Below are 16467 nucleotides of genomic sequence, written 5' to 3' on the forward strand. Positions count from 1 at the left end.
ACCTTGAAACGTATAGAAAACATGAAATTAGGGTACCTTTAAATTTTTTTGGAAAGCAATACTTTCCTTACCTATGGTAATAGGGCAAGGAAAGTAAAAAACATTATTAATGGTATACTCACGCCACTTACCTTTTTAATAAACTTTGTTCTCTCTGAAGCTACTTTTCCTATATAATTGTCTCAAGTTGAGTAAGATTTGTCCTGTGTATAAAATAGGCGATAAGACACAACCCGACAGTTACCGCCCTATAGCCATTGTCCCTATTATTGAATCTGTTATGTTTGATCACATGTATGAATACTTTGTAATAATATTCTATATTGTCATCAGTATGCTTACAGACCTGCTCATAATACAATAATGGCTGTTGAGACTATTAAAAATAGGATCTTGGAGTCTTTCGAAGACAGATTGATTACAGGTGTTGGCTTATTAGACTTGCGAAAAGCATTTGATTTTACCGTATCTCTCATAGTATCTTGAAAACGAAATTGCAGTTTTATGGAATTGTTGGAAAGTAACTAGAACTGATTGAATCATATTTGAATGAAAAACCAGTTGTAATTGTTGATAATAGAAAATCGGAAATTTTGGATGAGAAATCAGGCGTTCCTCAAGGTTCAATCCTTGGACCCTTTCTCTTCCTAATATTTATTAATGACATTCACTGTGATGTGATTCCATTAGGCTTGTCTATAGTATGCAGACGATATTACGTTAATGTGCTCTCATAAGAATATGTCAGGTGTTAAGACTAAGCTATTAGAATGTATACAAGTAGTATCCAAAACCTGGCTTGAAGCGAATAAACTTGTAATTAATGATGATAAGACAGAACTAACATATTTCTCACTGAATAATGAAAATCAAACTGTTAAGCTTCTAGGTCTTTATATTGATAGTAAATTAACATGGAAGGAGCAAGTGAATAATATGTTGTGCAGAAAACTGTCTAGAGTGACATATCACATGAGAAAATGTACTTTTAACAGCTTATTTTGGTCTATTTCATTCCTTGTTAGCATATGGAGTTATACTCTGGGGAAATAATAGCACTGCCACAAAGGTACTCATTCTTCAAAAGAAAGTAATAAGAATTATTGACAATCTTCAGCCAAGAGAATCAAGTAGAGACAGTTTTGTAAAATTTACAATCATGACAGTGCCAACATTATACATCTATAACAATTTAATGCAAGTAAAGAATAATCTCTATAAGTATGACAGTATTGGACACTCATATAACACGAGAAATCGATCAGATCTTGATATTCCTCAAATTAGATTATCAAAAACTCACAAGAGTCATCTTTATCAGAGACGACTGATGTTCAATAAACTTCCTCTATGGGTGCGGAATCTGCCGGAAAAAGCTTTTAAACATGTTTTAAATAGATGGTTAAAGAACCACCCTTTTTATAATATAAATGAATACCTATTATCTAACACAAATACAATTCAAAAATAATAATTTCTCAAGAATTAGATTGTATTTCATTACCTATAGGTATTATTATAGTAGTATTACATTATTTATTGTATTATTAAGAATATATAATTATATGTATACATAGTATTTAAAAAAAACTGACTGTATTTTGACGAAGACTATTACAATTAAGTTTGTTTAACGGCAATAAAAATATTCTTATTCTTATAAAACATTCTTGATTCTTGATTGAGATGAAGTCCTCATTTGAGCTCAGTGCACCCAGTAGCAGTGAAAGCGACATCTAACCACACAAAATCACACATTTCGCTCTTGGTTCTACGTTTGGAAGGGTGGCTGCTAGAGGCTAACTTCACTACCTTCTAGTTATCTAAATATGGTCTTGTTCAAACCCTAATGCCTTTATAAAGATGCACACTCAATTTTTTTACTTACTGCAATCAACAGCTATTTTTTTGGATAAACTCAATTTATACAACACAATAATCAATCATTCAAAATAAATCTGTAATTTATTCAAGAATACAATTAAAATTTTACAATACGAAAAAATGCATATTAGAACAAAGTCAATGATATACTGAATGTATTAAAAAAAACTCCAATGGAAAATTCAAAACCGTTTATGATCTGGAAAGAAAACAGAGTTTAGCATTGCAATTATATTGAAGATCATCCAATTTAAATAATAGAGCGGCGGTGCACCGAACAGCCTTAATAGTAGTTTGAATGAAAAAAGGAAGGAGAGAAAATACCCAGTTTTAGAGTTATTTACACCGTCACCAAACTTTATTCTGAAGAATAAATAAAAAAAAAAAACAAATCAAGATTATAAAACCTTATTAGCTTAGAATCTTGGCTGAGCAACACTAAATCTAATTCAGAAACGATAACATTCGACAGTTTGCATATTTGATATCATTCTACTCTGCTTCTTGCTGAATTCCAATAGCTGGAATGTTTGTAATTGTGATAGAATCATCAAGTTTCTCATTTTCGAAACATGAAAATAAAAACCATTATTTATGTAACACAATAATTATTATCATTGGGATAAAAAATGTGACTAAATTAAATATAATGATATACAGTGTATAGACTTTTTATTTTTTAATCAAGTATTTTAATTGGGCTAATTGAATGTTTAATTAGAGAAAATCATTAATACCATTTATTATACGCGGAGACTTCAATCAGTAACGAGACAAATTACTATTCCTCAAAAACGGCTGAATTTATCCACACGAAACTTGGCAACCTTACAATAACATCTGAGTACTGTAGTTGTTCAATAATATTTTGAAAGGATAACAGAAAATTTACTCAAAATTTGAGTAAATTTTATTTCTATTATTTGATAATAATGATAGCATTTCCGCACAGACACTGCACTGTGGAATAGAATAGAATAAGTCTTATTGTAACCGCTTCTGAGGTCTTCTTTCTTGAGAATGTGACCTCCGTCACAATATACAGCAAATGTCACACATACAATACAATAATTGGAAATATACTATTATTGGAACAAAAATGTTCAAATAAATACTGCTCAAAAACGGCTTATTCAATCAGTAAAAACTTTGGTTACAATACTTCGAAGAACAGCACTTTTTCACTATTTTAGCTGATTTGAGAATATCCTAAACAAAAAGTCATTATTGAATGATTCCTAAAAATGTCAGATCTGATCATCTGAACGATCCTTGCACACGATTTTTGACTTCATTAGATTGAAAATGTTTCCATTTAAGATCCTCTTCAAGGGGTTGCAAAAATATGAGAGTCTGGTCGGTGTTGTTGGAGGGATACGAACGGATATCCCGCTCGCACAGTTTCTGAAATTTTTCTTTCATAATATTACAACGATCATTAGCACGATCACGCCTTCAGTCAAGAACCCGCTGCGTTTCATTAGAAACTTTTAAAAGCCACTTTACAAATGTTCTACCAATTTTTAAACAATTCAAACAATTGTCTATGTACTCTTTTAACACAATTTTGTGAATGTTAGAACGTTTCTCACCTTCCACGACTAATTCTGATCACAGGATGTTGTTGTTCTACTGTGCAATGCTTGAGCGGATATTCCATCATCAACTTAGAAAAATTTGCGTTTATGCCTCACAAAATATGATTGAACAACTACTCAGATACCATCGTAAGGTTGTCAACTTCATGTCATCGAAGTTTCATGTTGATCAGTAGTTATTTTTATCGTTACTTGTTGAAGTCTCCTAGTATGTCATAGCAAAAATGACTAGTTTAGGCGATAATACCTTTATCAAGTCTCCTTTAAAAAATACACCTGATAATGATATGCCGTTATTGCCGAAATTAGTCGTGTTTGATATACATAGAATAAATAATAAGGGTACCTACTAGTGATTTTCTCTAGTTCATGTATACACATTGATAAATCTAGATTTATCAATTTATTTTCGCATCACGTGGAAATTAAGTATAACATGCATAAGACACACACTATGTTCACTATTATAGCTAAAAAATATTTAATTCCAACATAGACACTGCTTGAACAAAATTAAGACATATTTTATTTTTGAAATAAAAATTTGAATTTTCATTTACTCCAAACATTTAGCATCCTCTTATTGATTTATTCAACACTATGTAGCATTGAAAATTTAGTAGAAACTCAGTCTCATCAATATTGTAGGTACTATCAATTGTGAAGCAATTTCAAAAGATTCAATAAAAAATACTACAACTCAAAAGAACTTCTGGTTTAACATTGGAACTATAACTAAAGAAGATTATGATGCCGATAGATGATGTTTATAAGCGTTTGGTTTTTATCATTGAACATATAATAAACATACATTTGGACTCAAACCGAGCATTTGCATACGGGCCAAAGTTGGACAAAAATTAAGAAGTGATGAACATAACCTATAAGCTATAACCTATTTTTGGTCTATTTCTATAAAAAATTGGGAAAAGGAGCACGATCATGCCTTAAGCCTTTTGTTCCTTTTCCAATATTTCATGATGAGTTGAGAATGATATTGTATCTATGAATGCTTCAATAAATAAATAATATGATTCATAATATATTTCAGTTCAACACTATCACCAATGGGGAAAATAATTAGTCCGTGAAAACATATTCTTAGATTAGTGTGAGTTGAAAAATGGCAAGGCTTGATAATTTGAAGAAATTGTACAGTATCACATTATGTAACTGCAATAATCGAAAGGTGGTCTGTAATTTTCTCGTGACAGAACGTATTCTATCATAATAGGATTATCAAGAATACTTTGTGATGTTTACAGGATTTCAAAATGTAATGAAGGAATGTCCACTGGTAATATTTATTATACTGAAGCTTCTTATAATAATAATGACAAATTAACTCAGCAAATAAGTTTTAAAAATACTTGATAAAGAATATTTAAAAACTGTGCCGCAATAACTTATACGGTAATTATTATATTATTGCTGTGGCCATTGTACTATTTCTTCGTTGATGCAGTCAAATCCCTATATATGGAAAACACCATCAAAATACTGTAAGTGAGGGTCTAGTGCCTAAAACTATAACTTATTTTACGTTATGTTGAAACATGTTATGTCATATAAGTTGAGGACTTTTATTCCAAATTTTTATAAATAGGTAGAGGAAAAATATTGTGTACATCACTGATGAAAAGTGATTTTTCTTCCTTGGGGAAATTGTTGCTTAAGGCGACTTGAACAAGTTGCACATTCTACCCTAGATATACAAGTAAATATTGTCCAATACACTCTTGGCTATAACTTGAGATACTTAAAAATAACAAATTAAAAAAAAATTCAGCCTCCTAACTGGTAATTTCAACACTTTATTTTTTTGATGAAGAAAATTTGAACTCTATAGGGGTAAAACGTAAAAGTAAGAATGATAAAATATAGTCGTTGAGACTTGTGGAGTGGGAAGCGGAAATCACATTGCATTATCATTATCTATCACTACTCAATATTACTCTTTACACTCTAAAACTCTTCAAATTCTTTTCTATAACTTGAGATACTTTAAAATTAAAAATGAATAATTTGTCAGCATAGTTATCACAGAAGTTTATCAAATTCATCTGAACTATTGTAGCTAGTGCTCAGTTATGGTCATAGTTGATACATTAAATAGCCTAATTTAATCCGTTTTATTATAATTATTGTGAATTCAATCCAAACTGATTCCAAACGGACACTTATATTTGTTTGAATTTATGTCTTAAGCTAGTAGCGTAATAATCTTGGAAAAGCTTACTAATTATACCTATAAATAATATGAATTAAAATTATGCCAATACATAAACATTATAGTGCGTACTCAGTCATTCTTCAATCATCTCAGACAATTGGTCTAGTTCTATTATTATTTAATTATTTTAATTTGGATTAAAATTAAATTATAATTATTTATTAATAACTACTTTTAAACCATTTTAATTAAAACGTTTTCCAACTTTAAAAGTTTAATTATAAATTAAAACAAATACACATATTAAAATATTATAACTATAAGAATCATCAATTATTGGCCATCTTAGCTGAAATGGATAATGAATTCGAATTTTAGAAGGAGAAATCGAATACAAAATAAATTTGTTAATCGTTATTATAAAACTAAATTAATAGACTACCTATTTTTCAGTGATCCTCTATTTTGTTGGGAGGAATTTTTTCGAACCTGATTATTACTATGTCGTCGTGCTGGATGTTGCGATAAACTTTTGGCTATAACTCGCTTCTGATGATCCAGTTGCGGAAAAAGATTGTGAGATTGTTCTAGCGCTTCTTTGGCTGAGTTCATTTCAGCCTGCTGAATGCTATTTCCAGTGGCCTTGGCTAACCTCCTGCCTTTGAAATAGACAGCCACAGTGAAAACTCGCCCGTTCGTTGGCCCTATGCACTCTATAACTTTGTAGACAGGAATTTCTGGTTCACCACCTTCCATTGTTCTAAGGGTCAAACAGCACTGCTGCAGCTTCGACTTGGGGTCATTCCAGTCTTGTTTCATTATGGACGTCAGGAGGCGAGGGAAAAAGCAAACATTGCAGAATCCTTTACAGTATTCCATCCCTTTGTCAATGTACAAAGCGCCCAGAAAAGCTTCAAGTAAATCGGCTCTATCTTTGGTTTTAAGCTCAGCTTTAGGATTTGAATATAGTGCGTACTCAGTCATTCCTAAATCATCGCAGACAATTGCTTGAGTTCTATTATTGACTAGGGAACTTCTGAGCAGCGACAGATGTCCTTCATGGTGTTCAGGATAGTACTTATACAGGTATTCTGATGTGATGAGTTGAAGTACAGTATCCCCCAAAAACTCTAAGCGTTGATTGGATCCAAGTGTCAAGTGAGTGAATCCCATGCTGCGGTCGGTGAAAGCCCTTGCCAACAAACGAATATGAGTGAACTGAATGTTGATCAGCTCCTCAAACTTCGTCAACTTTTGCAAAGTTTCAAACTTACTGATCCAGTGGCGATCATTGACAGGCTCCTGCTCTTGCAATGGATGACGTGGATAATTTACCCATACATCAAGATGTTGCTTATCACTGATGAATGTTTCTCCAAAAACTTTATCAGCAACTTCGATTCCTCCATCAAGGAAGAGGGCACCCATTAATGCTTCAAAACAATTTGCCATTGCATGTCTTAATTCCAACTCATGACACAGATCAGATCCGTGAGCATAAAGCATGTAATCATCCAATTTCAGAGTTTTCGCCAGTTCTGCTAGATGTTGATTTTGAACAACTGCTGCTCTGAAAGTTGCTAATCCACCTTCTTCTAGTTGTGGAAACATGTGGAAAAGGTGAATAGAAGTGATGAATTCAACAACTGCATCACCAAGGAATTCCAGTCTTTCATTGTGAGTGATATTCGATTCAGTCACTTTCTTCTTTCCAAACCTGGACATGATATTGATAAGAGTATTAATTCCTCTTTTTCGAGTATTCATGTAATGTATTCTGCGATCACCATACTCTGGCTGCCTGATTCCACAGTTGGTCAAAGAGTTTCTAGCATGATCAGGATTTGTACCAAAGTTTTCTCTATATGATGGGTGAGTAAGAGCCAATTGCAATAGATACCTATTCTTGAATTTGTATTTGATTGTTTCCTCCAATACATCTAATGATCTATGAAAACGTAGATGAGAAACAAGAACTGGAATCAGCATCGCATGCTGAACGATATCACACATGATTCCGGTTCTTTTGAAGCCTTCACTGTTCACAGTGATGGTCACATCCCTTTTCATTTTAGTCCATGTTCTCATCTGCTGAAGCTGATTTTCTTTAACTTCTAATTTTCTTTTATCTGCAAACGATGGCTTAGGCATGTTTGCAAGGAGATGTCTGAATTTCACATATTCTCTCCAAGCTTTTTGATATTCTGGATTTCCTGCATAACTCAGTTGGGGGGGTCTGATTCCAAAATGAACTATCTCAGGGTATGGACTAGTTTTGCCTTCAACAGGATCTCTGTCCAACTGATCAATTCGTAGAGCACACGGCTTCATGGCAGGTCTAGTTGTAATCATTCCTTTCACTTTATCTACTTCTTTTTCCCATTCACTTTGCTTCATTAGAGGTATTCGCTCGAGATCTGATTCTTTGACTAAGTCATGAGAATTTTCAAGACAATAAATCAAAACTTCGTTCATTGATAATATCTCTTTTCCATTATCAGGCAAATCTCTCACGAACCTAGGCATGAAATGAAATTGTGAACAACGATCTGGATCTCCACCTGCTCCTTTGAAATCAAGATCAACCAATTCCAACAATTCTTCAAATAAATATTTGTGGAAAAGATCGAGTTCTCTTATTGTAAAGTTCTTGGGAGTTTCTTCTTCAAAATATAGTATGGTGTATTCTATGTTAAATCGGATGACTTTACAATCAGGAAGTTTGTCAAGTTTCTTATGAGAGAACATGGAGAACCCCTCGAATATATATTCATGATTATCATATGGTATGATTGTCGGAGTTTTGATAAGAAAGTTGGTTGGTGGAGAGATAGTAATCCTGTAGTGGTAGAGCTTTGAAATGTTATTGCTGTTCAATGAGCACCTGGGTAGATTGTTTTCGCCAGCATAGATGTTATGCCTTATTCCTGATCTACTAGCTTTGGCACTGCACCGACAGAGAGGGCCGTCATTCATTTCTCCTTTGTCATTGTACCAAAGCTCAGGGTGCAGTCGTAGTGGATGACTCTTTTTACGCTGCAGTTCCTGCATTGTACAATCCTCTTCATCTGAGTCACTACTACTACTACTGCTGCTACTGCTGCTGCTACAGTGACTCTCATCTGAACTCACTGTATGATCGCACTTGTGTTTAGCTAGCTTCAACTTTTTCTTCCTAACAGGTAAATCATACTTTGGAAGAGTTGATCTGACTCTCTCTGCTCTCCTGATAAGAACGTTATCAAATTCCTCACACAATTTGTCTAGTCTGTTTGATGATTGATTTACATTAGGATGCAATGGATCAGGTACTAAGTAATACAATTCAGATGGGGTATCTCTAAGCCAACATTTACTTTCAAGATAATCTTCTGTATCATCCTCCATGCTTCTAATTTTCTCCTTGAAAGCTGTGATGGTTGGGCAGTAGTCTTTATTATATTTTAGAAGTAGCTCTTCTCGTTCAGTACACTTTACGCTTGTCTGCCGCTGTCTGTCAGTAAATGAGAGATGGCGATTTTGTAACGGTTTTCTAGGAACAGGTGATTTACTCCTAGACCTCGAATAGCTTCTATGCGAGTTATTTTTGCGAGTGGGCGATCGGGAGAGTCTTCTAGAATATCTATCTCCACTTCTACTTCGTGATCTACTTCTGGACGTTCTACATCTACTTTTATTAGTTTTTTCATCTTTATAACTTAGAGATGTGCTGGGAGAAGATCTGGATGTTGAAGAATATCTCACAATGCTTTTTAAAGAAGGCTGTAGGCTTTGAAGTCTGGAGGATGATCTACGAACAGGACTAGGAGATTTGGAAAGATTTCTCAAATTTCGGCCTCGGCTTCTACTTCTGCTTCGTGATCTATCTCTTCTGTGATTTCTGTGTTCGGGAGATCGTTTCAGAGAGTTACTTCTATCAGATCGTGGAAGATTTTTCAGATGCGCAAGATTTTTGAGACAAATTTAAGCATTTCATCATCTAGAGACTTTTTGGTCCCAAATTTTTGGTTAATACCGTTTTTATTTTGCTGGATAGATGCTTTTAAAGAGACTGTTGTTCTTTGTTCAACACATTTTAAATTCTCGTTTATGAATGCATCAGCTTTGTGATCGATGTTTGTTTTCACTTGTGAATGGATATTGTTACATGGAAAACGCGGCTGAATTCTACAGGTCATAGAGTTGTTGAAATGTGCTAATCCGTTGGAGGGTGTGCAATTTGTTGGAGGGACAGAGTAACCGATATGATTCCTCTGTTCGGGTGAAAATGGTATGTGATTAAAAGGAGGAGCTCCATGATGATTTGAATAATCATTATTGATGTTTGAATGCGCTATTCCATGGTGATTTGTGGGTATGTTGGCTTGAATGGAACCTGACTGATCTATTGAGTCGAAATAAGGAGCAACCTGATATGCTGGAGCTCTGTAACAAACATTTGTGTGATGACTGTAGTTGCCATAGTTTTGGGAGTTGTTGTACGAATGTGATGCATAGCTATTACCTCTCAGCGGAGCATCCGACCGATAAGGATGCTGTGAATTCATAAGGATGCTGTGAGTAATAACTTGCTGTTCGAATATCTCTAATTTGAACCTTCATTGTTCGTTGTTGGCAGAATTATCTGATTTGTCCAGCAATCTGTAAATAAATTGCACTTATTATTATCATGATCATCATCATCTAATAGCATAATATATTATATTGCTCTCAAAGAAAATAAAAAAGTAATTTAACAAATTCTCTAGTTCTAGGGTTGGAGTACTCGCTCATGGAATTTTCTATTGTGATCTTTGAAAACAGCAACTTTCAATTATTATACAGAGTTGGTGAAAATTATGGAATGAAGTAGTATTTCTTTTACAAGAATAATTTGACAGTAGGTTTTATTGAGGATACTATTGGAAATGAAAAATTACTCTGTCGCTTCAACATCTTTGACCCTCATAAATGAATTCGAATTCATTTCTTTTAATGAGAAATTTGTCATGTGATATATGATTTCGATACAGAGTTCCAAGAGAAAGTGAATGACGGAAACCGCCCACTGATATCTTGATCCGTATGAGTTTGTTGATGTAAAAGTTGTGAATTATGTTGTATATTTATTAACCAACTGAAATCATGTGCCAGCAATTCATGTCTCACATATAATGAGGGACTATCAGTGTGATAGCTTCAAAAAAGGCTCAGCTGATGTTATGAATGAATGGAAAAACTGTAGTAATTGCATGCAATAAATTCTTCAGCTGACTAATGATAAATCACAACAAATTTTCTTCTTATGCACGTTCAATGTTATTTTTATATCCTGGAAAAGGACGAAGGAGTGAGTCAATTTTGTTGCCCAACGAACTTGACCTGTAAACAGGTTCGAAGGATACGTGTTCAGAATTTGAAGCTGATTGATCAATTCTTTCCAAAGTTATTGTAGAACATACAAATAGACGGACAACGACTTTGGCTTGTAGTAAGTCATAAGTGAGAACTCGCTAACGCTCGTTGAATTACACTTGAAATGTAATGGCAAAAAATTATGAATCATTAATGGGATATCAATATTGGAACAGCCTTCGACCCTCCATCAAAGTAGCCAACCTTATTTTCAACTAAAAAAAATTTATCATATTCCATTATTAGCAGGTTCAAATAGATTGAAGTGACTTAGATGATAGAATCAAGAGTAAGATACGGTACCGGTACCTTGTGGATGAGATCTTGTCAAATAACATGCTGTAAGAACGAGTTATCACCAACCAAGCTTTATCAAGTTCAAAAATCCTTCTTCGTCAACTTTCAATAAGACCGTAGAAATGCTGAAACAAAGAAATACTATTTGTTACCTCATCATTTTCTATAAAAATAATGGAAACACTGGATTCCATGTAGTCTTTAGGTCTATTTTATTATATGAGAAACATGCGATTAATTATAAATATACTTCATAATATGAGAAATTGAATATGAATACACAACAATGAGAAGTTGTATAATAATATGTTGTAATAATTGTGATTAAAATAAATATTGTAAAACATTAATTAGGCCTACCCTAAAAATCATAAGAATGACATAAGTTACGGTAATTATACAGAGTGTTTCCAAACTCCCTACCAATATTCTAGGGCATTGTTCATGGACAATTAAATTTACTAATAAAGTTTTTCTTTATTTCTATAAAATCAAAGGTTGTTTGATTAATCACGAAATAACATGACGGCCGCAATTTTGTTTTATGAATTTGAAAAATTGTCCCAATAAACTATTTATTTTGATAATATATTAAAATCATACACTGGCGCCGTATAAACAAAAACTTTGTGGGGGCTCAATTTTTCCGGAAGGGCTGTGGAATATAACCCTTATAAGTTAGTTTTTATCATCTCCCTACACGTGAAATAATATTGATATTTAAAATAGAGACGATTGGAGATAAATGGGGTGCGGGAAGGGCAAATGCTCCTGTCGTTAATAAATTTGGGAGGTGGGCTGGAGCCCCACCCCCTCCAGCCACCAGAGTAGTTGGCGGTTAGCGTCTATGTGCATAGAATTAACACAGTAAGCTATAAATTTCCTCTGCTATGTGTTAATAATATGAGGGTGTCATAAGAATTATAATAATCATGTAAATAGAAATCTTAAAACGCATTGATTTTTTTCTGTTTTGAATGTAGACTTACAGCAGTTTTTGCAATAAGCTTTAGCTCTGCTTAATAATCATCAATAAAAATGTTTTCTCTACATAGGCAAACTTAATTAAAATAAAAGATTTCAGCATTAAAAATGGTATTATTGAACATTTGATATTCTGAATCCCAGTATAATTTTAATAAATAGAAATAATCGTAAACTAATAATAAATCTTATTCCTGAAATACTAGCATCCACCCACAGTTTCAAGAGAAAATAAAAAAGGTTTTTGAATGAAAACACATAGAGGGGTTTATGAGTTGAACTAAGTGCTTATTAAGCTAGTAAAAAACTGTATCACTTACCTTTAATACTTGAAGAGTCAAACAAAATAATTATTCAAAGAGAAGTTACATTTTTGATGAACGTGAACAATCATGATAATCAAGTCGGGATTCAAAAATATTGAGAGACTGGTGCTGATATTTTTGAACCTTCCAGTGAAAAACAAATATTTAACTTCAAATTCTTTGTTTTTCAATAATAGCTATATGTAATAATCATGCTTTTTCTATAATATGAAGATGAAGGAATGAGGAGGTTAGGTTTTTCACTTACACTGGAGAGTAAAGCAAAAGCAAGCAAGAGACTGGAGCACAGAATAATAAAATGTGTATACTGTGACCTGTGACTGAAGTGGAGAAAACAGAATCACACAGAAGTGTGACTTAAGCAGACTGCAACACTGCATTCTTTGAATTGCATGGTAGGCAAAATATAACATCTTCGAAATTTACCAGGTAAGTTAACGTATAACCATAGCCAAACTATACAGACCATGTTCTGACAGCAAAGTTCCTGCTTTTTATCAATAGAGCATTTTTCAATAATATTATTTGAACGAAAAAATCATAAGGTCTATTTGCACATAGCTATGCTACGCTAAAATATGGGAAGCTCACGCACAATCCAAAACCCACTTTTATAAGTGTGCGTGTTTGTAATCTTGTCGGCGAGATTTGATAGATAGTATTTATTGAAGATTGAATATATTTTTGTTCTATCTTGCTGCATAGAATATTGAATATCCTCTCTGGAAGCGTCGTACCGTACGATGTCAACATGCCTTCGAGAATATTTATGACTGACAAATATTGCGACGTAGAATTGTTTGAAACACTTGAAGATATCTTTAGACAAGATACGGTGAGAAAGTCAAAATAATTAATTATTTATTTCTAATGTGCATTTAAAATAACTATAAATATCCAATTTTATGTAAGCTCTCAAAGACGTTATTCTCTTTTCAATCAGTTTTGTATTTTCGAGTAAAAGTAAAGTTAAGAGTAAAATCACAATAGTTGTAAGCTACATTTATCGAGTATAGGTGGCACAGTTTCTAATTCTGTGGCCGTGGTACCATGAAAAAGAATGATCAGCTGATTTTCGTTGACCACTGCAAGCTGCAAGCAGTCAGCAGTGTCCATGTCCGCTTTCTAGATTATTTTTTTGCTTTTGTTGTGAATTGTGAATGTGAAAGGATTCTCTACAAAATGAGCTTCCTATTGTAAGTAAATTATTTGATAAAATTTATGATTTATTATAAGACAGTTGAAACTTTCTTGTGAGTAATTCTCTTGTATATAACGTAAGTGGAGTTTTACTCAAGGAAACTAGTACCATACCTTATAGCCTGAAATTTTCAACACATCGTATTTGGGTGGATTTGTTTTGATAGAACGAATATTCATTGATTATATATTATAATTTGTTGTATTTTGTGCATCTTAGATGCTATAATAGGTTTTGACAATTGTTAAACCAGTAATTAATCTTATTGATCCTTACACTATTTTACATCTTATTCCAAAGTTGAAATAAGTAGCCTATTGCAATTACTGTATATTCAATATCAGTTAGATCGTTTATCCCCTATTCTTGAGTCAATGACTTTTGTTTTTTTTTGTAAAGTATTGACAATAAATTTGCTGATCTTTGGTTGAGTATTTCAAATTGTCGGGGGGGGGGGGGGTTTGAGTAGTATGAAGAATAAATTACTGTATTTAACCCACCTATTCAGAGTGAGTCATATGTATGGGAACCCTTTAATAAGTGGGAGACTGTTGTAGATAATATAATACTGTAACTTTCAGGATAAGTTATTGGTCAAATACTCTACCTTTTGACGTACAACTGAATTTCAAACCCTCATAAGGGGGTGACTTAGGGGTTGTAACTCAAATGTTTTAAATGTAAACACTCATTGTGTGGTGCATCATTTCAAAGGATTTTTTAAAGCAAGACAGATAACATCGATTACAGTGTTCTATGATACTTGTATCCAAAATGGCGACTGATTGAAGTTTTAGTTTTTTAAGGAAATGAGGGGTTGTAACTCAAATATTTTGAATGTAAACACTCATTGTGTAGTACCTACATTATTTTCAAGGCCATTCTAAAACAAGAAAGTTAACATCAATAGAAATGTTCTATGATACTTTTATCCAAAATGGCTGCTGATTAAAGTTTTAGTTTTTAAAGAAATAATTGATAAATTTTTATCAGCCGCCATTTTGGATAAATGTATCGTAGAGCATTTTTATTGATGTAATCTTTCTAGCTTTGAGAAGGCCTTCAACAAGATGGATCACACAATTGGTGTTTACGATCAAAATATTTTACAAACCCTCATTTCTTTAAAAACTAAAACTTCAATCAGCCGTCATTTTGGATACAAGTATCATAGAAAAAAATTCGTATCCATGCCACCTTTCTTGTTTTAAAAAGTCCTTTCAAATGATGTACCTCACAATGGTTGTTTACATTTAAAATATTCGAGTTACAACCTCCAAGTCACCCCCTTATGAAGGGTTAAAATTCAGCTGTACGTCAAAAGGTAGAGTATTTGACCAATAACTTATCCTGAAAGTTACAGTAGGCCTATTATATTTACAACAGTCTCCAAACTTATTGAAGGGTTCTCATACATATGACTCACTCTGTATAAATATATAATTATATATACTGATTGTTTGGCCAATGTCCATAAATCATAGATCGATTTTGAATTTATAAGACCTAAAAACGCTGTATTTAACGATTAAAAAATATAGGCACAAACAAATTATTACATTTTACTCTTTTACACTAAAATAAACTAAAAATGGCATTAAGAATATCCTATATTACTAAAAAAAGCCAAATTTTTAGAAGATAAAAAGCCCAAGGCCCGGTTGCACAACAGCCGGTTAAATTCAACCGTGATCAATTTCACGAGAATCAATTAGAGAAGGCGTTTTTGAAAAGACAGCTTTTCTGATTGGTTCGAGTGAAATTAATCACGGTTAAAGTAACCGGCTGTTGTGCAACGGACACTTAGTCTACTTACTCACAATACAGAGAGTATGAAGAATAAATTACTGTATTTAATTCAGTATTCATTGATTGACCAATGTCCTTCTCTTTAAACCATTGGAAAAGTATACCTTCTGACTTCATTGCTGCTTATAAATTCGTTTATCACCGCATGCAAGTTAATTTCGTGCAGGACTGTCTTCTACGCAGTAGACAATACCAGTGGTGCCAGTGGTTTGCGTCGCAGCACAGATCCAAATTCTTATAACTAAGCTACCCCTTACCCTCTCATTCTTGAAAACTATTCTCTCTTTGGCCAAACTTACTTAGTTTTACGACGTATTGAGTTCGTAAAAGCATAGCACAGTATGACATTGTGTTGAGAGTAATTGGTTTAGTACTGTTTAAAGAGCTCAAAGTACCGTATTAGGAAATGCTTTTAACTTACAAGCAAAATAAAACGATCCTTTTAGACATTGACGTGGCTCCGCCCCCCAACTAAATTTTCAGGGGGGCTCGAGCCCCTCGGGCCCCATGGAGTCGGCGCCAATGGTTGTTCACAATTATCTTTATGTTATAAGAATAATTATCAAACTAGAGACCCCCTGGGTTGAAGAACTAGCTCATGAACTGTTGTATTAATCTCTGAGATTCGCAACTTTTAATTATACAGAGTTGGTGGGAATTATTATGGAAACAGCTAAATACTGTATATCTTTTTCATGTATGATATTACAATAGTAGGTAGTAGGTTCCATGTGAATCCTATTCCAATTGAAAAAAAAACTTTCTGTCTCTTCAAAACTTTTGTCCATCATAATGGATCCA

General features: G+C 33.3%; 2 protein-coding genes across 3 annotated transcripts in view; one reads left to right on the top strand and one right to left on the bottom strand.

The window, feature by feature from the left end:
• Positions 1–2254: 2254 nt before the first annotated feature.
• LOC111049735 (ribonuclease 3) lies at positions 2255–12949 on the bottom strand. 2 transcript variants are annotated; one of them, XM_022335895.2, is made up of 3 exons: positions 12651–12949; positions 11359–11471; positions 2255–10296 (listed from the first exon to the last, which is right to left on the bottom strand). In XM_022335895.2, exon 3 carries the CDS (start codon positions 9040–9042, stop codon positions 6094–6096), a length of 2949 nt encoding a protein of 982 aa, XP_022191587.2. In that variant the 5' UTR covers positions 9043–10296; positions 11359–11471; positions 12651–12949; the 3' UTR covers positions 2255–6093. The 2 variants fall into 2 exon arrangements, with proteins under 2 accessions (XP_022191587.2, XP_039276171.1); XM_039420237.1 differs by having other exon boundaries at positions 11353–11471.
• Positions 12950–13697: 748 nt separating this feature from the next.
• LOC111049736 (MOB kinase activator 1B) overlaps positions 13698–16467 on the top strand; it is a 30688-nt gene continuing 27918 nt past the window's right edge. Inside the window, exon 1 of the mRNA XM_022335896.2 lies at positions 13698–13852. Within this exon, the coding sequence (XP_022191588.2) occupies positions 13707–13852 (146 nt within the window). The 5' untranslated portion in view covers positions 13698–13706. The remainder of the gene's footprint in view (positions 13853–16467) is intronic.

The sequence above is a fragment of the Nilaparvata lugens genome, chromosome 1 (assembly GCF_014356525.2).
Source record: "Nilaparvata lugens isolate BPH chromosome 1, ASM1435652v1, whole genome shotgun sequence".
NCBI lineage: Eukaryota > Metazoa > Arthropoda > Insecta > Hemiptera > Delphacidae > Nilaparvata > Nilaparvata lugens.

Coding starts and splice junctions, on each gene's coding strand:
- LOC111049735 (XM_022335895.2), bottom strand. CDS start 9,042: ATGGAGGATGATACAGAAGATTATCTTGAAAGTAAATGTTGGCTTAGA.